Source organism: Canis aureus, chromosome 26 (genome assembly GCF_053574225.1).
Source record: "Canis aureus isolate CA01 chromosome 26, VMU_Caureus_v.1.0, whole genome shotgun sequence".
In the NCBI taxonomy this organism is placed as follows: domain Eukaryota; kingdom Metazoa; phylum Chordata; class Mammalia; order Carnivora; family Canidae; genus Canis; species Canis aureus.
This window is the reverse complement of record NC_135636.1, coordinates 31,290,353-31,311,109: the sequence shown is the minus strand read 5'-3', so window position 1 is coordinate 31,311,109 and position 20,757 is coordinate 31,290,353. Positions and strand designations below refer to the sequence as shown.

At 41.6% G+C, this 20,757-nt stretch overlaps 1 protein-coding gene and 1 long non-coding RNA gene across 19 annotated transcripts in view; one reads left to right on the top strand and one right to left on the bottom strand.

Moving 5' to 3' along the window:
* MROH8 (maestro heat like repeat family member 8) overlaps window positions 1-20,757 on the top strand; it is a 59,166-nt gene that overhangs the window by 33,261 nt on the left and 5,148 nt on the right. For 9 of the 18 annotated variants that reach the window (XM_077873079.1, XM_077873088.1, XM_077873093.1 and 6 more), the window contains 11 exons: window positions 1,319-1,479; window positions 5,451-5,586; window positions 8,503-8,693; window positions 9,970-10,107; window positions 10,382-10,496; window positions 10,758-10,898; window positions 12,430-12,594; window positions 13,461-13,616; window positions 16,304-16,426; window positions 17,892-17,991; window positions 18,245-18,310. In XM_077873079.1, coding sequence (XP_077729205.1) covers window positions 1,319-1,479; window positions 5,451-5,586; window positions 8,503-8,693; window positions 9,970-10,107; window positions 10,382-10,496; window positions 10,758-10,898; window positions 12,430-12,594; window positions 13,461-13,616; window positions 16,304-16,426; window positions 17,892-17,991; window positions 18,245-18,310 — 1,492 coding nt within the window. Of the gene's footprint in view, window positions 1-1,318; window positions 1,480-5,450; window positions 5,587-8,502; window positions 8,694-9,969; window positions 10,108-10,381; window positions 10,497-10,757; window positions 10,899-12,429; window positions 12,595-13,460; window positions 13,617-16,303; window positions 16,427-17,891; window positions 17,992-18,244; window positions 18,311-20,757 lie in introns of those variants that run through there. The other 9 variants (XR_013365221.1, XR_013365222.1, XM_077873081.1 and 6 more) reach the window with 8 other exon arrangements.
* On the bottom strand, window positions 1,710-8,644 carry LOC144298309 (uncharacterized). Its single transcript, XR_013365239.1, has 4 exons — window positions 8,489-8,644; window positions 5,947-6,111; window positions 3,135-3,224; window positions 1,710-2,791 (listed from the first exon to the last, which is right to left on the bottom strand). It is a non-coding gene; the product is annotated as an uncharacterized LOC144298309 (long non-coding RNA).

Sequence of the window (20,757 nt, the reverse complement as noted above, 5' to 3'; positions counted from 1 at the left end):
CTTTAAGTAAAAATCGATACATAGTCATCGAGAAGTTTTACCTTATTTTATTTAAATTCAATTTGCCAACATATAGTATGATACCCAATGCTCATCTCATCATGTGTGCTCCTTAATGCCTATCACCCACTTACCCCATCCCTCTACCCACTTCCCCTTCTGCAACCCTTTGTTTCCCAGAGTTAGGAGTCTCTAATTTTTTGTCACTCAGTTCCCCTCCTTCCCTTATGGTCCCTTTCATTATTTCTTATATTCCACATATGAGTGAAACTATATGATAATTGTCTTTCTCTGACTGACTTATTTCACGCAGCATAATACCCTCCAGTTCCATCCACATCGATGTAAATGGTAGGTATTTATCATTTTTGAAGGCTGAGTAATATTCCAGTGTGTGTGTGTGTGTACGTGTACACACACCGCATCTTCTTTATGCATTCATCTGTTGAAGGGCATCGTGGATCCTTCCACAGTTTGGCTATTATGAACATTGCTGCTATGAACATTGGGATGCAGGTGTCCTGTCGTTTCCCTACATCTGTATCTGTGAGGTAAATACCCAGTAATGCAATTGCTGGGTCATAGGGTAGCTCTATTTTCAAGTTTTTGAGGAACCTCCACACTGTTCCAGAGTGGCTGCACCAGCTTGCATTCCTACCAACAGCGCAATAGGGTTCCCCTTTCAGGAGAAATTTTTTAAATATGTAAGGAAAAATTAATATTCTATAATTCAAGTTCACATTATTAATATCTTTGTATTAAGTTCTTCTGAATAATTTTATATACACCTACATACACTCAGATATATTTTAAGTAGGTTTTTTTGTTTGAGAGAAAAAGAGACTGGAGGGAGGAGCAAAGGGAGAGAGTCTTTTTTGTTTTTAAAGATTTTATTTATTTATTCATGACAGACAGAGAAACGCAGAGACACAGGCAGAGGAAGAAGCAGGTTCCCCGCAGGGAGTCCAATATGGGACTCGATCCAGGACCCCGGGATCACAACCTGAGCCAAAGGTAGATACTCAACCCTTGAGCCACCCACGTGCCCCTGGGAGAGAGAATCTGAAGCAGACTCCATGATGAGCATGAAGCCCAATGTGGGGCTTGATCTCACTACCCATGAGATCATGACCCAAGCCAAAACCAAGAGCGGGACACTCAACCAACCCAGGTGCCCCTTAAATAGTTATGATAAACTTTTTCTAAATACTAAGCATTCTTGTCGTCCCCAGGACCTTTCAGAAATAGCCACAGTATCCTCAGTAACCATCTTTGTCCCACAGGATTAAGGTCTTAATGATTTGTTTTCCTTCTTCAGGTGCCAGAAATTATGGGAGTTATCTGTGCCCGCCTATCCATAATCAGCCAGCCTAGAGTCCGACGACAAATCATAAATACTGTGAGTCTGTTTATCTCCAGGCCTAAGTACACAGATATAGTGATTGGCCACCTTCTGTGTCATCCAGTACCATATGACAGGTAACAGAACCTGGTAGCCTCTGAATTAAACTGGGGTATGTGACACAGCCCCCCATATTGTGGAACATGATTGTTCTCAAAAATCTAATGATATTCTTGTAGAATAGATAAGATATAGTCAGATACTTGCAATATAAGTCAGAATATAATGCATAAACATAAGGAAACAATCCAACAAATCCAGAATAAAAAACATTTTATAAGTCAGTTGGACTGAACTCTTCAAAAAAGCTAATGTCAAAAAAAAAAAAAAAGCTAATGTCATGAAAGAAAAAATGTACTGGCACATTATTCTAAGTAAAAAGACACTGAAGAGATTTAACCAAATGCAATATGTGAACCTGATTGGATTCTGGATGAAAATAAAAGGTATAAAAGAAAATTTTAAGAAAATATAGGGTTGTCTGAGTGGCTCATCCACCATGCTTTTTTTAGATTTGTGGCTTTTAGAGTTGGAGGCACCCTGGAAGTTCCAGGAAATCTCTTCTGAGGAAGGCAGTGAGGCACTAGGAGAAGGTTCTAGGCCTCTACTCCCTTCAATCAGATTGACATCTTTCTTTTTTTCTTTTTTTAATGTAAGCTGTACTCCCAACATGGAGCTCAAACTCATGATCCCAAGATTGAGTTGCAACTGAGACAACCAGATGCTCCAGAGTGGCATGTCTTTTTGTCTGCTTTATATGTTGTGATTCTGGGTAGTTATTGTATCTTAGCCTTAAACTGTTTGAAAACTGCTTTCAGTGAATGGTTCTCACAGTGTCTTGGTGTAGTGCTGAAATTTTATTTTATTTTATTTTATTTTTGCTGATTTTGATTGGTTTAAGTTGAATTTAGATTCTCTACCACTAAATCAAATAAAGATTTTTACTCATCCAAAGAAAAAAATGAGTTTATATATACATATATATGTGTGTGTATATAAATATATATATATATATATATATATCTTTTTTCTTTTTAAATATTCTTTTGGGGGATCCCTGGGTGGCGCAGCAGTTTAGCGCCTGCCTTTGGCTCAGGGCCCGATCCTGGAGACCTGGGATCGAATCCCACGTCGGGCTCCCGGTGCATGGAGCCTGCTTCTCCCTCTGCCTGTGTCTCTGCCTCTCTCTCTCTCTCTCTCTGTGACTATCATAAATAAATAAACAAATAAATAAATAGATAGATAGATAAATAAATAAATAAAAATACCTTTAAAAATAAATAAATAAATAAATATTCTTTTGGGCATCTTACTGACTCAGTTGGTAGAGTATGCAACTCTTGATCTCAGGGTTGTAAGTTCAAGCTTCACATTGGGTGTAGAGATTACCTAAAGATAAAATATTTAAAATAAGTTAATTACAATAAAATAAAATATTCTTTTTTATGTTTCTCTAATATGTTACTGTTGATCTTTACTACTTGCTTCAGCTTATCTATACTAGATCCTTATATGAAATATATGATTTAGTACAAAATATTAAATATACTTAGAAATATACTCAGTTATTTTAAAGTATAACTTTAGCATTATTTATTGTTTGTATTTGTTCTAACTCTTGGATGACTTTGAGAGCCTACTGCTTTAGATCATATGAGAATTGTGGAATCTCCTAGAAATGGAAATGGCATAGTCAGGAGACTTCATTTTTATTATATTTTTGGTCATTTACCTGAAGTCTGTTAGCTGGTTTACATGCCAATTGGGGTGATTGTTCTTAGGAGTCTCTCAAAGCATCTGCCATTTGCAAGGTGCTGTTTGCCTGGGGAAATAAGGGACAGGACATGGACCCTCCCCTGGAGCAGCACACATTCTGGAAGCAGATACAGGTATATAATAAGATTCCAAAGCAAAATAAGAGAGTTGTATGGAAGCTCGTAGAAGGTGACTTAATTAGATGAAAGATTGGGGAAGGATTTCTAAAAGAAGGGCTGTCCCAAGCTGAGTATTTAGTGTCAGTTAGCCAAGTAGAAGATGAGACAGTGAAAAGGGCATTCTAGACAAAAGTAATAGTAAAACAAAACACAAGGAAGATATGAAACAGGTTGATGAATACCCATTCCCAAAGGGATAATGGACAAACAAAAACCATGTCACACCTACAGAATCTGTATCACTGGAGGTAGAACCTGTTCCATATTTTTAACAAACTCTCCACATGATTTTTTTCACACTAAATTTTTTAAACCAGGGATGCCTGGGTGGCTCAGTGGTTAAGCACTGGCCTTCAGCTCAGGGTGTAATCCTGGAGTCCCAGGATTGAGTCCCACATCGGGCTCCCTGCATAGAGCCTGCTTCTCCCTCTGCCTTTGTCTCTGCCTCTCTCTCTCTCTGTCTCTCATAAATAAATAAGTAAAATCTTTAAAAAAAAGTATTCTAAACCATTGGCTTATAGGCTAACGTGTATGTTTTCCTAATTCAAATGCATTCCCAGCACAATTACAACTGTGTTCTTTCCAGAAATAATTTTCTACAATCCACTTCCGCAGCTATGAGCCTTTTCAGCATTTCACATTATGTTTCTGACCTTCCCTTTAGGAGTCCTTGAAGACCTTACTTTGTTTTATTCACAGATTAGAATTATTAGAGTTGAGAGTGAAATGTTGGAATAGTCCTTAAGCTTCTCATTTTTTAGAGTGATTCTGATATAGACAGTTGGAAGACCACATTTGCTCTAGTAAGGATACCTAGGTAGATCCTGAAAATAAGAAAATGGATTAAAACCATGAGTAACTCCCATTCTTCCCCCCATAGTACTCCTCTACAGGGTTTATATAACACTCAGGCCCTACCTTTGAGTCAATGATAGAAGAAAAGTTATTACACACTGTCTTTCTTCAAGAAGAGATCTCTTCTAAGGAGAATCAAAGCTTTATTTCTGGGCTTGGACTTGTCCAAAATTTGAGGACCGTAGACTGGATTGAATAAATCTGTCTCTGAATGCCTTCTGTGAGCCTGGCATTGTGCTAGACCTTGAGGGATTCATGAAAGAAAAGCCACCCATCAGATAGACACATACAGAAAACTGAAAGTAGTACATTTAAGACTGAGGCAACCTCTATCCAGGAAAACTCTGAAAAAAATATAATAAAAAAAGAAACTTTGAAAGTGTTATGAGAATTCTCATGAGAGACATGGTAAAGCAGCAGCAAAAGCTTCACAGAAGAGATAACATTGGAGCCGGACCTGGAAGAGTGTTGATGGGCATGGGAGCGGACAGTTGGAAAGGGCCTTCCAGGTTCAGGAAATAAGGAAAGGTATAGAGCTGTCAGAGTCCATTGTTAGGGGTGCCTGGGTGGCTCAGTCGATTAAATATCTGCCTTTGGCTCGGGTCATGATCCCGGGGTCCTGGGATTGAGTCCCACATCTGGCTCCCTACCCAGCGGGGAGTTTGCTTCTCCCTTTACCTGTAGCTCCTCCTGCTTATGCCCCACCCCTCTCTCAAATAAATAAAACCTTCTTTTTTTTTAAAAAAAAAGTCCATTTTTAGTTTGGTAAAGGCAAATGGTCTCAGGTAGCCAAAGCACAGGCATGTGACAGGGAAGTTGTGAGACTAAAAAGGTAAATTAGGACTAATTTTTCCTGAAGTCCACGATGAAGCATAGAACTTGAGATTATAAAACCCTGAGAGTAATTGTAATGAAATTAGATAGTAAGTCTTTTGATACCCTGAAGAACTAAACAGAGAGGAAAACCACTTACAGATTGGGTTTCAGATTCAATTTTTTTTTTTTTTTATTTATGTATGATAGTCACAGAAAGAGAGAGAGGCAGAGACATAGGCAGAGGGAGAAGCAGGCTCCATGCGCCGAGAGCCCGATGTGGGATTCGATCCCGGGTCTCCAAGATCGCGCCCTGGGCCAAAGGCAGGCGCTAAACCGCTGCACCACCCAGGGATCCCCGGGTTTCAGGTTCTAGAAAGGTTGTGGTTGGTGTGGGCTTAGGATAAGCCATTCTCCTGAACCCTTCTGTTCTTTGGGATTTCTAGGCATCTGGCTGAGTTGTGGAGAACTCTGGAAGTGGAACTGCCCAGCACCACCTGGATTCTGTGGAGACTCCTGAGGAAGCTGCAGAAATGCCATAATGAGCCCACCCATGAGAAGATGGCCTATGTGGCTGTTGCTGTAAGCCATTGAGCTTTGTCCCTCCAACTTCAGCACAATATGCTGCTTTTCTTGGTGTGACTCATCCAACACCCCTTCTGGAGAGTGTCTCTTTTTTATCTCTCTCAAAGTTTGCTTCTTTCACCCATTTATAAATCCATAATGTCTCTACCAAGGGACTGACATGGAGTGGCTTGGGAGAGTGAAGGAATCCCTATGATTTAATGAGTTTGGTTTAATCGATGTGGTTAAATGTTCCCTTATCCTTTAAAAAATATGTATCAAAAAAATAAAAAAAAAATAAAAAATATGTATCATCTGGGGTGCCCGAGTGACTCAGTCGATTAACTGTCCAACTCTTGATCTCAGCTCAGGTCTTACCTCAGAGTTGTGAATTCAAGCCCCACATTGGTCTCCACTTCAGGCATGGAACCTACTTAAAATAAAGTAAAAGTAGGGACACCTGGGTGGCTCAGCGGTTAAGCATCTGCCTTCAGTTCAGGTCGTGATCTCGAGGTCCTGGGATTGAGTCCTGAATCAGGCTCCCTGCAGGGGAAAAAAGAAGTCACATAATACAGAAGAATAAGACATAAAAAAGAAAAGGTCCTCCTTGAGCCGAGATTGGCAAACTTTTTCTATAAATATTTCAGGTTTTCGGGCCACATGGTAGTCTCCATAACATGTTCAGTTGAGGGTCTACTGTCAGCTCAGGTCATGATCTCAGGGGTCATGAGATGGAACCCCGAAGCAGGCTCCCTGCCTCTGCCTCTTCCCCCTGCTCGTGCATGCACTCACTCTCTCGCATGCGCTCTCTCTCTCTCTCTGCAAATAAATATAATCTTAAAAAGAAAAACAAGACTTAAAAAAAAAATCTAAAGACCATTCTTAGCCTAGCTATATCATCTCCCTAAAAATGAACATTCTAGAAGTATTTATACATATATAAATATTTTGTATATGTATTTATTTGGTATACTTTTTCCTCCCATTTTTTTCCTTTTAAGTAGCCTTTTTTTTTTTTTTTTTTTTTTTTTTTTTTAAAGAGAGCGAGCAAGCAGGGGATAGGGCAGAGGGAGAAACAGACACCCCCCTGAGCAGGGAGCCTGACCTGGGGCATGATCCCAGGACCCTGAGATCATGACCTGAGCCAAAGGCACTTAACCAAATGTGCCACCCAGGCACCCCTAGATTTTATTTTTAGAGTAATTTTAGGTTTACACTAAAACTGAACAGAAAGTACAAAGTTTCTGTATACTTTCTATCCCCTACATGCACAGCCTCCCCCACTATCAATATATACTTTTTACTTTATTTTCTTCCCTACCAGTTTATGGTTCAGCTTTCTCTGACCCAAGTTATTATCGTACAGGTTTTTTTTAGCTTCCAAAGTTATTCTGACATCTCTAATCTGCCATTGTGTCCTCTCCTATTCTCTCTTTTCTTGTGGATTTACACCTTTTTTAAAATCCCTATAATGTTATCTTAGTTTTAGGAGTCAGGACAGATAAAGGCATATGTTTAATCATGTTAGTGTATGAAATTGTATGTATATATTAGTAGGATCAAATTAGATATATTATTTAGTGACCTGCTTTTTAAATTTAGCAATATATTAACTACTTTTCATATCAAAATATAAGACTCTGTTATTCTTTTCATAGCTGTATAGTAATTTTTTTATTAACTTCTTAAAAACAGACAATATGTAACATGGTATAAAACCATTCGTTTCATTTCCAAGTTTCCTTTTAGTGAACATTTTAACAATTTTCAAACTATGGCCATAAAAACAGTGCTACAGTGCTACAATAAATTTAATCATGCATATATAGATTTTGTTATACATATCCAATTATTATTACTTTTATTTTTTATTTTTTTTAAATAAAGATTTTATTTATTTAGAGGGAGAGAGAGAACACAGCAGGGAGGGGCAGAAGGAGAGGAAGAGAGAGTCTTAAGGAGACTCTGTGCTGAGACCCCCAACACAGGGCTCAATCTCACAACCTGGGCTGAAACCAAGAGTCAGACTCTTAACTGACTATGCCAGCCAGGCACTCCAAGCATCCAACTCTTGATCTCAGATCAGGTCTTTTTTTTTTTTTTTTTTTTTTAATTTATGATAGTCAGAGAGAGAGAGAGGCAGAGACATAGGCAGAGGGAGAAGCAGGCTCCATGCACCAGGAGCCCGACATGGGATTTGATCCCGGGTCTCCAGGATCGCGCCCTGGGCCAAAGGCAGGCGCCAAACTGCTGCGCCACCCAGGGATCCCCTCAGATCAGGTCTTGATCAGATCGTGGGTTTAAGCCCCACATTAGGTTGCACACTGGGCATGGAGCCTCATTTTAAAAGTAATTGGGATGTCTGGGTGGCTCAGTGGTTGAGCGTCTGCCTTTAGCTCAGGGCGTGATCCCGGAGTCCTGGGATCGATCCCACATGGGGCTCCCTGTGGGGAGCCTGCTTCTCCCTCTGCCTATGTGTCTGCCTCTCTCTCTGTGTCTCTTATAAATAAATAAAATCTTTAATATATATACATATATATACATATACATATGTGTGTGTATATATAAAACTCATCCATGAAAAATCACTCTCTCTTCCTCTCCCTCTGCCCCTCCCTGCTGTGTTCTCTCTCTCTCCCTCTAAATAAATAAATAAATCTTAAAAAAAAAGAATTAGACACTCAACCAGCTGAGCCACCCAGGTGCCCCTACATCTGAATTTAGATGCCCCTCTCTCTTTGGTAACCTGAAATGACTACTTCATTCCTATTTCTTTTCCTCCTCACTTTCATGTCCCTGCACTGATTACCACTACTGTTCTTCCCATCGAATAGTAGAACCAGAAAGCATGATCTGGCACAAGCAGACATAAAGCAAAAGTAAGGTTTAATGCTAGCAGCTGTTCAGCTCTATGGTGTACCTTTTCTACCACAGGCAACAGATGCCCTTTATGAGGTGTTTGTGGGAAACAGGCTCCAAGCAGCTACATTCCGACTCTTTCCTCAGCTTCTCATGACACTGCTCATCCAGATACACCACAGCATCGGTCTCACCATGTCTGATGTCGCCGTTCCAAGTGGCCTGTACACAGGACAGGAAATGTCATCAGAGGTCACCCCTTTGTGGTACTGCCTGTTATGATTTTGTTACCCATAACTTACACTAAGCTCTAGGCACTGTGGTAGACACAGGATAGCCAAGATGTGGTCCCAACCATGGGACAGCTTACAGTCTGCCCTCATGGGACATCAGGATGAAATGCCCAGGAATCACTCTGGGCTCTCACTGGTTGGTTGTCTGATTGTTTTATTGGTGCCAAGATAAACTCAATAGAAATTTAATAATGCATGACTTTCTTTTACAGATAATGCTGTAATGTGGATTATTTAAGAACACCTGACTAAAAGTCAGGAGAACTGAGTTCTAATTCTCATTCATTTAACTAGCTATGTACTCTGGGCAAATCTTCCATTGTTCTGTGCCTTGGTTTTCCTATCTGTAAATTAGGCCAGACTAGGTACTCTTTGAAAACCTTCTAATTTTAGGATTATCTGGTGTTATATCCAGCATACTAGTTCAGTAAGTAGTAGGGATAGTTTATTTTAAGTAATCTCTCCACCCCCTGTGGGGCTCAAACTCATGAACTGGAGATCAAGAGTTACATGCTCTACTGAGCCAGCCAGGTACCCCAGTAGTGGAGGTAGTTTACAAAGCACTGTGGGGGCACCTGGATGGCTTAGTTGATTAATCATCTGACTCTTTTTTTTAAAAAAATTACTTTATTTATTTATTCATAGAGACACAGAGAGAGGGAGGCAGAGACACAGGCAGAGGGAGAAGCAGGCACCATGCAGAGAGCTTGATGTGGGACTTGATCCAGGGTCTCCAGGATCACGCCCTGGGCTGCAGGTGGCGCTAAACCGCTGTGCCACCGGGACTGCCCAATCATCTGACTCTTGATCTCAGCTCAGGTCTTGATCTCAGGGTTATGAGTTCAATCCCCACATTGAACTCATGCTGGTGTGGAGCTCACTTTGAAAATAAATAAGTAAAATAAAAAATAAAATAAAAAGTAGTATGGGTAAACTTTATGGGGGTGTTTTTAAAAGTGGTTTTAAAAAAGCAGTGCATATGGGTTTAGCATCCCATATCATTTGTTTTATTGCAGATTTCAAACTCCCAGGGAAACACAATCTATTTAGATTTCTTTATGCTAAAGATTTGTGTGAAGGGCCTTTCAAGTTATTAGAGCATTAAGAGTCTTTGGGGAAATCTAGAAAGAAGAGAATTACCATCCAGAGCTAGCAATGCATGGCCCTACTCAGTGAGAGCAGGGTAATTGTGTACTGATAAGGTGGAGGGACCTGTTCTATTCACTTGTTCTGGTTTTATTCAATTTAGCTTCGCCATACAAGCTACAAAGAGTCTCCTCCTCAGAACATTGTGCTGGCAGGAATTCAACATCATGGAAAAGAATAAAGGATGGACCCTCCTGGAAGGAAAAGAATGCCATCTTCAGGGAGTATCTCTCCTTGCTAAGTAAGATTACCTTTCCATGCACACCTGCTCTAAATCAGCATTGCGTTAGGTATTTTTCTCCTTTTTTGTTAAAACAGCAACCAAAGTTGGATAATATCACAGTTTAGGGAAATATCCATAATGCCAGGCAGATTTTTCAGAGTCCTGCCACTGCCATACCATCCTATGCACCTAAAGCTGGGCAAAATCCTCAGAGGGCCCGCAGCCCCAGGAAAAATGCAGTCTGGATAGGAGCATTTCTAAGAGGTGCCCTGTTGGGTGTTCTGTTTTGCAGTGCATTGCTGGAGAGAAATCACCTCCTTGCACAAAAAGTCATGTACTTGTTGGTCCCTCTTCTTAACCGAGGGAATGATAAACATAAACTCACATCTGCAGGATTTTTTGTGGAGGTAAGATTTGTTAGATTGAGGAAGTCTGTAAAGCAGCAATACCTGCCTTCCTGGGCCCTATCCAACTGGGATCCATTTCAGATGTGGGATAGAAATAGTTTCAGATTCAAGCCTACTGAAATTCTTCTAGTCATATATTCATTATTTAGGCTTCCTTATGTATCTGTAGCATAAGCATCACCCCACTTTTGGGTAAGGTGGTTCCCCTCATGAAAAAGGGTTGAAAGATAACTTTTTTGGCTGATTTCTGGGTTCTTTCAGCTTCTCCAGAGTCCAGTGGCTAGGAGACTGCCCAGCATATACTCCATTGTCCGCTTGAAAGACTGGCTACATCATGGAAATAGAGTCTTCAAATTTCTTGCCCTAAGGGGACTGCGCTATCTTATTAAACACCAGGATATGGTAGGAGGGGCCCCCAGACCACTGATTTGTAAGTCACAAATCAAACATACCCCAGAAAGATCCCCAAGCAACTGGTAACAGCCAAGAAGGAAATTGGGTAGCCTAGGAATAGGAACAAGTAGGAGTACATCCCTTTGTATCTTTTAAATTTTATGCCTAGGAAATATGTAAGTACTGACTTAAGTATTTCATGAAATCACAAGAAATAAGTCCAAGTCGCATATATTCATAATATTTGAAACCTACAAATTTTTTTCTTTTTTTAAGATTTTATTTATTTATTCATGAGAGACAGAGAGAGAGAGAGGCAGACACAGGCAGAGAGAGAAGCAGGCTCCATGCAGGGACCCTGATATGGGACTCAATCCTGGGACTCCAGGACACCCTGGACTGAAGGCAGGCACTAAACCGCTGAACCACCAGGGATCCCCCTAAAACCTATAATTTGTATAAGGAAGTACCCTCACTGTCATCACACTATCACAGCCTGGGTGACATTCAGGTGTCCTTTTATGTCTTGTACCATGTTGCCCTAAGGAGTACATTGGATAGGCCATTATATCTTCTCCTAAGATGTGTATCATCTAAACAAAGATTATTGACATTCATGTTGAAGTAAAGTTCATTTTCTACCAGCCTAGCTAGAAACTAGGCCTGGGGCATAAGGAAAGATGAATCCCTGGGCCTTCAATTTTTTCACTTGAGTTCAATTTTTTTAATATTTATTTATTTATTTTTAAGATTTTATTTATTTAGGCCAGCCCAGGTGGCTCAGTGGTTTAGCGCCACCTTCAGCCCAGGGCGTGATCCTGGAAACCTGGGATTGAGTCTCACCTCAGGCTCCCTGCATGGAGCCTGCTTCTCCCTCTGCCTGTGTCTCTGCTTCTCTCTCTCTCTCTCTCTCTCTCTGTCTCTCATGAATAAATAAATCTTATAAATAAATAAGTATATATTTGAAACAAAGATGACAGTTGTTAGCATGATAATTCTGGTTGTTTGGATACACAAATATTTGCTGCCATATTCTACTTACTTTTTACATGTATGTTTTAAACTTTAAAACTCTGAGATTGTTTCCTTTTGGAAGTTTCAGAAAAATAGAATCCCAATTCAGAACGGGAAGGACCCTGCAGGGTCCTCAGTCAATTTCTACTTGATTTCCTGCAAGGAATCTTAACTGTCTCTGGATACATTCCATGTTAGAGAACTCACTAGGACCTGAGCTAGCCATCTTATATTTCTCTTGTTGTAAGCAATTCTTTACACTGACCCTAAATCTCTGTCACTTGACCATCCCCACCTGGTCCCGTTGCTGCCCAAATGAAGCAACTTAAAACAGCTCTGCCCCCTTCTCTACGATCAGTCCTGCCAATACTGAGAGGGCAGTCATGCCCTCTTCTCTGTTCTTAACTAGCCAGTGCTACCAAACATTGAACAAGCACCACGTACTGGATAAAGGTGGGGAGCCCTACTTTGGTACCAGATAAAGTGCTATCAAGAGGGTGATGGTGCACTCCCTTTGGGCACACAGAGGGAAGACATCAGGAGCCTGTTGCCATGCATCTTAGACCTCTTATGTGAAACCGACGAGAAGATCGTTTTGTTGGCCATCCAGATACTCCTGCAACTCGTGGGGACAATGGATTTCACCACCCTGACGGCCATGATGAAGACCCTGTTCACCCTATTTGGTGATGTAAGACAATGAGAGAGGAGAAACTTTCCTAGGGGAGGGTAATTGGCATAACAGAAAATAGAAATTGGGATAGTAATAAATATACTCTATTTTATTTGTTTTTAAGATTTTTATTTATTCATGAGAGACACACACACACAGAGTGAGAGAGGGGCAGAGACATAGGCAGAGGGAGAAGCAGGCTCTATGCAGGGAGCCTGACGTGGGACTCAATCCCGGGTCTCCAGGATCACGCCATGGGCTGAAGGCGGCACTAAACCGCTGAGCCACCCGGGATGCCCAATACGCTCTATTTTATATAGTACTTTTTATGTTCACAGCACTTTCAAATCTCCTCTCTGAAGACCCTTCCAGGTAACTTGTGATGTTAGTAGGACTGGTGTTATTGTTTGCCAGACTAAATAAAAAACAGTTGTAGAGACTTGCCAATGTACCACCCTGATCATGGGATGAGGAAGAAGTTTGTATAAGAAAAGACATCTTTCAAGGAACACTCAGGACTGGGTCCCCATCCCAAATCCCAAAGATTAAAAACAAACAAACAAACAAACATGGAGCACAATGAACCATATCCTTGAAAGAGTCAAGTATGGCAAGGCTGGGATTCTGAATCTCAGCAAAACAGCTTGTGTGAATGGTTAATACTAGTATCAGGCATAAGCTGTGCTGACTACATTTCTCATTTGCAGAGCGAGAGAAGAACCAGTACTACAAAGCACCAGGTCTTGCCATCTTTATATATATTTGGCTTCTTGTCCTCAGCTACCTACAGCTAACTAGCCTCATGTTAGGACTGATGTTTCAACCAACAAGTTCAGCATGAACACTTTCAGTGACTTGCTTCCCTTTGGATACTCCCTTTGTAGGTGAGATCTGATGTTCATCGTCTCTCCATGACCCTGTTTGGAGCGTCCATAAAGTCTGTGAAATACACAGATAAGAAGGGTGTAGAGAATCAAGTCCTGGACAGCTTGGTCCCACTACTTCTGTATTCTCAGGATGAAAATGATGCAGTAGCTGAGGTAATGCCTTTGTCAAGTTCTTTCAGACCTGAATAACTTCTAGTCCAGAGCCAAATCTGCAAATAAGCATTCATATCTTTGAAGGCAGGGACTTTGTGGTACCATCTTTTTTTTTTTAAGATTTTATTTATTTATTCATAGAGACAGAGAGAGAGGCAGAGACACAGGCAGAGGGAGAAGCAGGCTCCATGCAGGGAGCCTGATGTGGGACTTGATCCGGGGTCTCCAAGATTACGCCCCGGGCTGCAGGTGGCGCTAAACCACTGCGCCACCAGGGCTGCCCTGTGGTACCATCTTTATTTACTATTTCCTCTAGCACAAGCTATCTTTCAAATATTTTGCCTAAGTGAATTGTGTGAAAAATCTTACTCCTTATTTCTGTATAGCAAATTATGGCCCTTTGTGGGTAAGAACAATATATTAAACCTTTTTGCAGCCCCACCCCAATATTTAGCCTAGCACAGAGCCTAAATACAGTGCCAAATGCATCAAACTCTTTTTGTTGATGACAGTGACAGTATTTCATTATCTGTCTTCTTGTATTCAATAACTGCCTTCTGGCCTTTAGACAAATAGACTTGTATTGAGGGCTAAGTCATAAATAGCTTCTCTGACAATCTAGGGAAGCTTCTATATCTCCTTAATATTCTGGGAGTTTCTGCCATAGAGCTGTGCATGGGATGTCATCATCTTGAGAACTGTCCCATACCTCAGGAGCCTGTCCATTCCAATGTGTTATGACCACTAGTTACAGCAGACCAGAGGAATGTTTAGACCACAGTGATTCTGGAAAAATGCTAGAGCTTTCCTCTACTTAAGTTCCCCATTACAGAAATGAAAGCAGGATCGATAACAAGATTTAAGATTATGGTTGGCGGGGATCCCTGGATGGCTCAGCGGTTTAGCGCCACCTTCAGCCCAGGGCCTGATCCTGGAGTCGCGGGATCAAGTCCCATGTCCGGCTCCCTGTGTGGAGCCTGCTTCTCCCTCTGCCTGTGTCTCTGCCCCCGCCCCCACCTGTGTCTCTCATGAATAAATAAATAAAATCTTAAAAAAAAAAAAAAGATTATGGTTGGCCCTGGTATCTTAATGTAGGGGAAGTATTATGGTCTTGTAACCAAAACTATGAAATATGTCAGACCCCAATAAAGCATAGAGTAGAGCTTCCAACCAAGAGATGGAAAATAATGCCCTATAGGGGTCACAGATATTTGGATGCATTGATACCCATCTCACCCCCTCGACCTGTCAGCCCTTATCATCAAGTAAGGCATAGAGCAGCCAAGGCTCTGCACTTACTTTCTTTCAAACCTTGAATGATTCCTAACTTGGTCTTCAAAGCTCTTCAGAGAGTATTCTAAGCAGAGAGGTGAAATCTAACATTGAACAGGTTAGGAATCACTAACACAGGCAGCCCGGGTGGCTCAGCGGTTTAGCACCGCCTTCAGCCCAGGGCATGATCCTGGACCCAGGATCGAGTCCCATGTCAGGCTCCCTGCATGGAGCCTGCTTCTCCCTCTGCCTGTGTCTCTGCCTCTCTCTCTCTCTCTGTCTCTCATGAATAAACAAAATCTTAAAAAAAAAAAAAAAAAAGGAATCACTAACACAGAGAACCTAATCTACCACACATGTAAGAAATAAAACAGGAATAAATCATGTACCTATCCTCAGTTGAATTCCCCCAACAACTATCATCCTGAATTTTGTTATCACTTCTGCGGTAATATTTGTTCATGTTTTACAACTTTATATGTAGAAAAAAAAACTTTGTATCTTGTATCATTTATAAATCTCTTAGCAACTTGCTCGAGCTTTTTTTGCTTATTTAGCATTGTAAGATTTGCCCACGTTGTGGGCTCCAGTTCATTTCTTCTAACTGCTGTATAGAATTCTATCTTGAAGATATCCTCACACTTCTCCCATGCTCCTATTCTTGAACATTTAATTGTCTCTAGTTCTTGATTGTTACAGTGCTGCAGTGAACATTCTTTACATATTCCTTTGTGGACCTATGTGAGAGTTTCTTGAGGGAATAAACCCAGAAGTAAACTATCTGGGTATCTTTAACTTTACTAGATATTTACAAATAAACAAAGTAGCTGAACTAACTTGTATTCCCATCAGTTCCCAAAGGAATTTTAATGGCCCAAATCTAGTGAACCTGGGATAAGATACTTGCTTGAATTGAATACTCTTAAGTGGTGGTGTGTGGTACATGGGAGGCATTCTGAGAGCCGTGGATAGAGAAGCCCACTTACTAAATTTTGCTCAAGCATCTGGATTGGGAAGGGATCAGTACTGTCCAGAATTCCTTCCAAGCCAGAGATTCCACAAGGACTATGAGAAGAGGAGGTACACTTCCCTGTGTGAAGTGACAGAAGAATGAAATGGGAGCAAAAAGTATTTGGAGTAGCTTTGCCTTTTAGCGCAAGGAGTAGTGGGAACCCCTGCCCCAATCTCTGTTCTGGTATTACACTTTTACCTTAGACCAGTGGTTTCTACATCCTCCCCACAGCTCTGCAGGCTTCATGGGTCCCTTTCAGAGGGATTGTTTAGGGAAATTGAAGGAGTGCAGGACTCTGGTTTCTCTCTATCCCTGCCCTCACTTTAGCCAGTTCTTTTTGAAGGAAGGTTACCTCAGCTAAAAAATGTTTGAAAACGCTGATCTCTGATAATCCTTTTCATAGGAAAGCAGGCAAGTCCTAACTATATGTGCCCAGTTCCTGAAGTGGAAGCTGCCCCAAGAAGTGTACTGCAAAGATCCCTGGTACATCAGCCCTAGTGAAGCTGGAACAGTCTGCAAATTCTTTGTATGTGAGCGATACTGGCTTTGTTAACTCTCATATGCTTGCATGCTTAGTTTTTCTGATGTAGTTTTTAATGGAGGAACACGACATAAAGGAAATATTTACCATCCCTTTTGACATCAGCAGCTGATATCCATGAACCATCTTGTATTGGGAACCTATTTCTCTAGTTTCCTCCCAACTGAGTCACACACTTACTTTCTATTACCGCCTTTCTTCATAAAAAAAAGACTCTCTCTTAGATTCTTGGGAGCCCCACTAACCTGAGTCAGAGGCTATGGAGTCAGGCTGATAGTATATGCTCAAAAAACTATTTATGAAGTGAATTTAAATGGAGTTGTGTATTGCCTTTACAATGCCTACTATGGAAGAGCCTAGGACTGGCTATTCCCATGGGTCTTCCGTATGGGTAACCTGCTTAGGACCCAATGTGGGCTCCTCTGATCAAACTTAACGGGGCTAGGAAGCCCCACTATACCACTGTGTCAGGCTTTCCACTAAGAATTATCTCTCTGACATGTACCCAAGTGTTTATCTGAGGCATTGATGACAGTATTTACTGCAAAAATTCAGTGCTCTCAATGTATAAGATTTTAGATTGTCCATGTAACATCATAAGAGCTATGGGAATAGATCCCGACTGTCCTCCTCCTATCTTCAAGCAGCCTATCTTTGTAACAGAATCACTGAGAGGTACATTTATTCATCCAGTAAGCCCAATACATCCGGTGTACAACAGGCAGTGGAGAACCCAGAAACATGCCAAAGATAAGAACTTCCTAAGGGAGCTTGCTAGCTAGTAAGGGAGATAAAACCTCTGTGGAAAATGAAATAGAAACTCAAGGTGGAAAATGGTATGTGCCAAGAGAGGGGTACCTGCAGAAATGCTCAGAGCAGAGTGAAGGCAATAGTAGGGGTGCGTGGGTGGCTCCGTTGGCTAAGTGTCTGCCTTGGGCTCAGGTCATGATCCCAGGGATCGAACTCCACATTGGGCTCCCTGCTCAACAGAGAGTCTGCTTCTCCTGCACCCTCTTGCCTTTCCCCCCACTTGTGCTCTTTGGTTCTCTCTCCCTGTCAAATAAATAAATAAAATCTTCAAAAAAAAAAAAAAAAAAGAAGTCAAGAGTGACCTGGGAAGAGCCGATAGGCGATAGGGAGGCAGAGTTCAAGGCAGAGCTGAGTGAACGGAGAAAACTTAGATCAGAGAAGTGGAGATGGACTTAGAGGCACACCAGGGACAATCTGCAGCATGAGTGGGTGTGAACATGGTGCATCCAGAGGACGTAACTTTGTCTAAGGACTTGTTATTGTGGTGTAACATTCATTAAGCAACTGCAGTTATTAATTCAAGCACCATATTCTATGCGTCCGATGTCTAACATCGTCCCTGGCTCTGGAAACTAAGTGAGGCTGACAAAAACAGTGGTGTACTTCACTCCTTTCTACTCTTACTTTTTTCCCCACTTAGGGAAAAAAATGCCAGGGGAAAGTTAACCTCCTAGCCCAAACATTGATGTTCTCCAAGAATGCAAAACTTCCTATCAGAAGAGCAGCAGTCTTATTTGTAGGTATAAACAATCCTTTCATTTCTACAGTCACTTTATCCTATATTTTCACAAATTGTGTTGTTGAGTATCCCCGTTCTTTATGAAGATGACCTTGAAAACACTCTTTTGGAGAAAAGGGCTGTTATCTATAGGTAACTATCAGGCACTTGGAAGGCAAGTTTTTAGAATCTGTCTAATCATCAAAAGGCCAGTTCTACCAACTGCTCAGAGTCAAAGCCAGACCACAGCCTTACTGACTTTATCCTGCACTTAGGACTCTTGTTAAAGTATGTGGATTGCAGCGAGCTCAGGACGAAGGGCACTGACTGGATAGAGAATGGTAAGTAATAACACATTTGGATTTGGTTTGGGGTAGGATCTGAGGCAGTGCCTGGGGGCAGGCTCTCTGACAGAGGTTAGACCTTGGGAACCAGAGAGCCTGACTTTTGCAGTAATAAAGACTTTGGAGACAGTGAATGACAGTCTCCTCCCAGTTCAATTCCCCTTATTAGGAAAGGACATGACACTTTTTGTTTGGAAACCAGCTTTGCTGAGTGTCTCAGGAACAAGTCCTGATTTTACCTAGAAATACCATCTTAGTAAGTTCTGATGATAGCTCACGAGTACCTCAAAGATGACTGCAACACTCTTTTCTATAAGCAGTTGTCCTGTGAAGTGGCAGGACTTGGCACTACAGAGGTTTATAGTCCTATAAGGTAGCCATCATGCAAATGGTTTTCTGGATTGTCAGTGAGTCGAAGTTTCTATAACTATACAGCTTTGAGGATTTAGCACTCAAAGAATTATTTATTCCCACTTGAAAAATAGTCATACAATTAGAAAATGCTGTAAAACGCCAAGCCTCACAACCCAAAAGTATGTACTATGAGAACCAAATTAAAATCCTGGGGGCCCCTGGCTGGCTCAGTTGGTAGAGCATGAGACTCTTAATCTCAGATTGTGAGTTCAAGCTCCATGTTGGGTATAAAGATTACTTAAAAATAAAATCCTGGGTAGCCCTGGTGGCGCAGCGGTTTAGCACCGCCTGCAGCCCGGGTTGTGATCCTGGAGACCAGGGATCGAGTCCCACGTCGGGCTTCCTGCATGGAGCCTGCTTCTCCCTCTGCCTGTGTCTCTGCCTCTCTCTCGCTCTCTCTGAATGAATAAATAAATAAATCTTTAAAAAAATAAAATAAAATAAAATCCTTAAGCGGTGCCTGCATGGCTCAGTTGGTTAAGCAACTGACTTGGTTTCAGTTCAGGTTGTGACCTCATGGTTGTGATCTCATGGGATCATAACTATGAGATTGAGTCCTGCTGCAGGCTCCATGCTCAGTGGAGAGTCCACTTTCCTTCTCTCTCTGCTGCTCCTCCCATGTGTGCGGCTCTCTCTCTCTCTCTCTCAAATAAACAAATTAAAAAAAAAAAACTTATCCTGAAAAGTTCACTGCTTTTATTTATTTATTTTAAAGATTTTATTTATTTATTCATGAGAGACACACAGAGAGAGGCAGAGACACAGGCATTAGGAGAAGCAGGCTCCATGCAGGGAGCCCAACAGAGAACTCGATCCCGGGTCCCCAGGATCACACCTAGGCTGAAGGCGGCGCTAAACTGCTGAGCTACCCGGGCTGCCCTGGTTCACTGCTTTTAAAATAAAAGTATGTAACTGATAAAATGGCCAGAAGCTGGACCTATTTAAGAAAGATTATGAGAGGGGTACCTGAGGCTCAGTTAAGCATCTGCCTTTGGCTCAGGTCATGATCTCGGGGTCTTGCAATCGAGCCCAGCACTGGGCTCCCTGCTCGTGGGAGTCTACTTCTCCTTCTCCCTCTGCCCCTCCTCCACTCATGCTCTCTTGCTATCTCTCTCCCTCTCTCTCTCTCTCAAATAAATAAATAAATATTTTTTTAAAAAAAGTTTAAAGAAAGATTATAAGAGGGGTGCCTCACTGGCTCTGTCGCTGGAGTATGCAATTCTTGACCTTGGAGTTGTAGGCTTGAGCCCCACATCGGGTGCAGAGATTACTTAAAAATGAAATCTTTTGGCAGCCCCAGTGGCCCAGAGGTTTAGCGCCACCTTCGGCCCCAGGTGTGATCCCAGAGACCGGGGATCAAGTCCCACATCAGGCTCCCTGCATGGAGCCTGCTTCTCCCTCTGCCTGTGTGTCTGCCTCTCTGTGTGTGTGTGTCTGTCATGAATAAATAAATAAAACATTTTTTTAAAAATGAAATCTTTGGGATGCCTACATGGCTCAGCAGTTGAGCGTGCCTGCCTTCAGCCCAGGGCATGATCCTGGAGTCCCGGGATCGAGTCCCACATCGAGCTCCCTGCATGGAGCCTCCTTCTCTCTCTGCCTGTGTCTCTGCTTCTTTCTCTCTCTCTCTCTCTCTGTCTCTCATGAATAAATAAAGTCTTAAAAAAAAAAAGAAATCTTAAAGAAAAAAAAGATTATGCAAGAGACGCCTAGCTAGCTCAGTCAGTACAGCATGCAACTCCTGGTCTCAAGGTCATAAGTTTGAGTACCACATCAGGGGTAGAGTTCACTTAAAATATTAATTAAATTAAAAAAAAGAGAGAGACCTGGGTGGCTCAGTGATTGAGTGTCTGCCTTTGGCTCAGGTCATGATCCTGGGGTCCCGGGATCGAGTCCTGCATCAGGCTCCCTGTAGGGGACCCTGCTTCTCCCTCTGCCTATGTCTCTGCCTCTCTCTGTGTGTCTCTCATGAATAAATAAATAAATAATTTTTTAAAAGAAAAAATTATTTGTGTAAAAAAATTATAAGA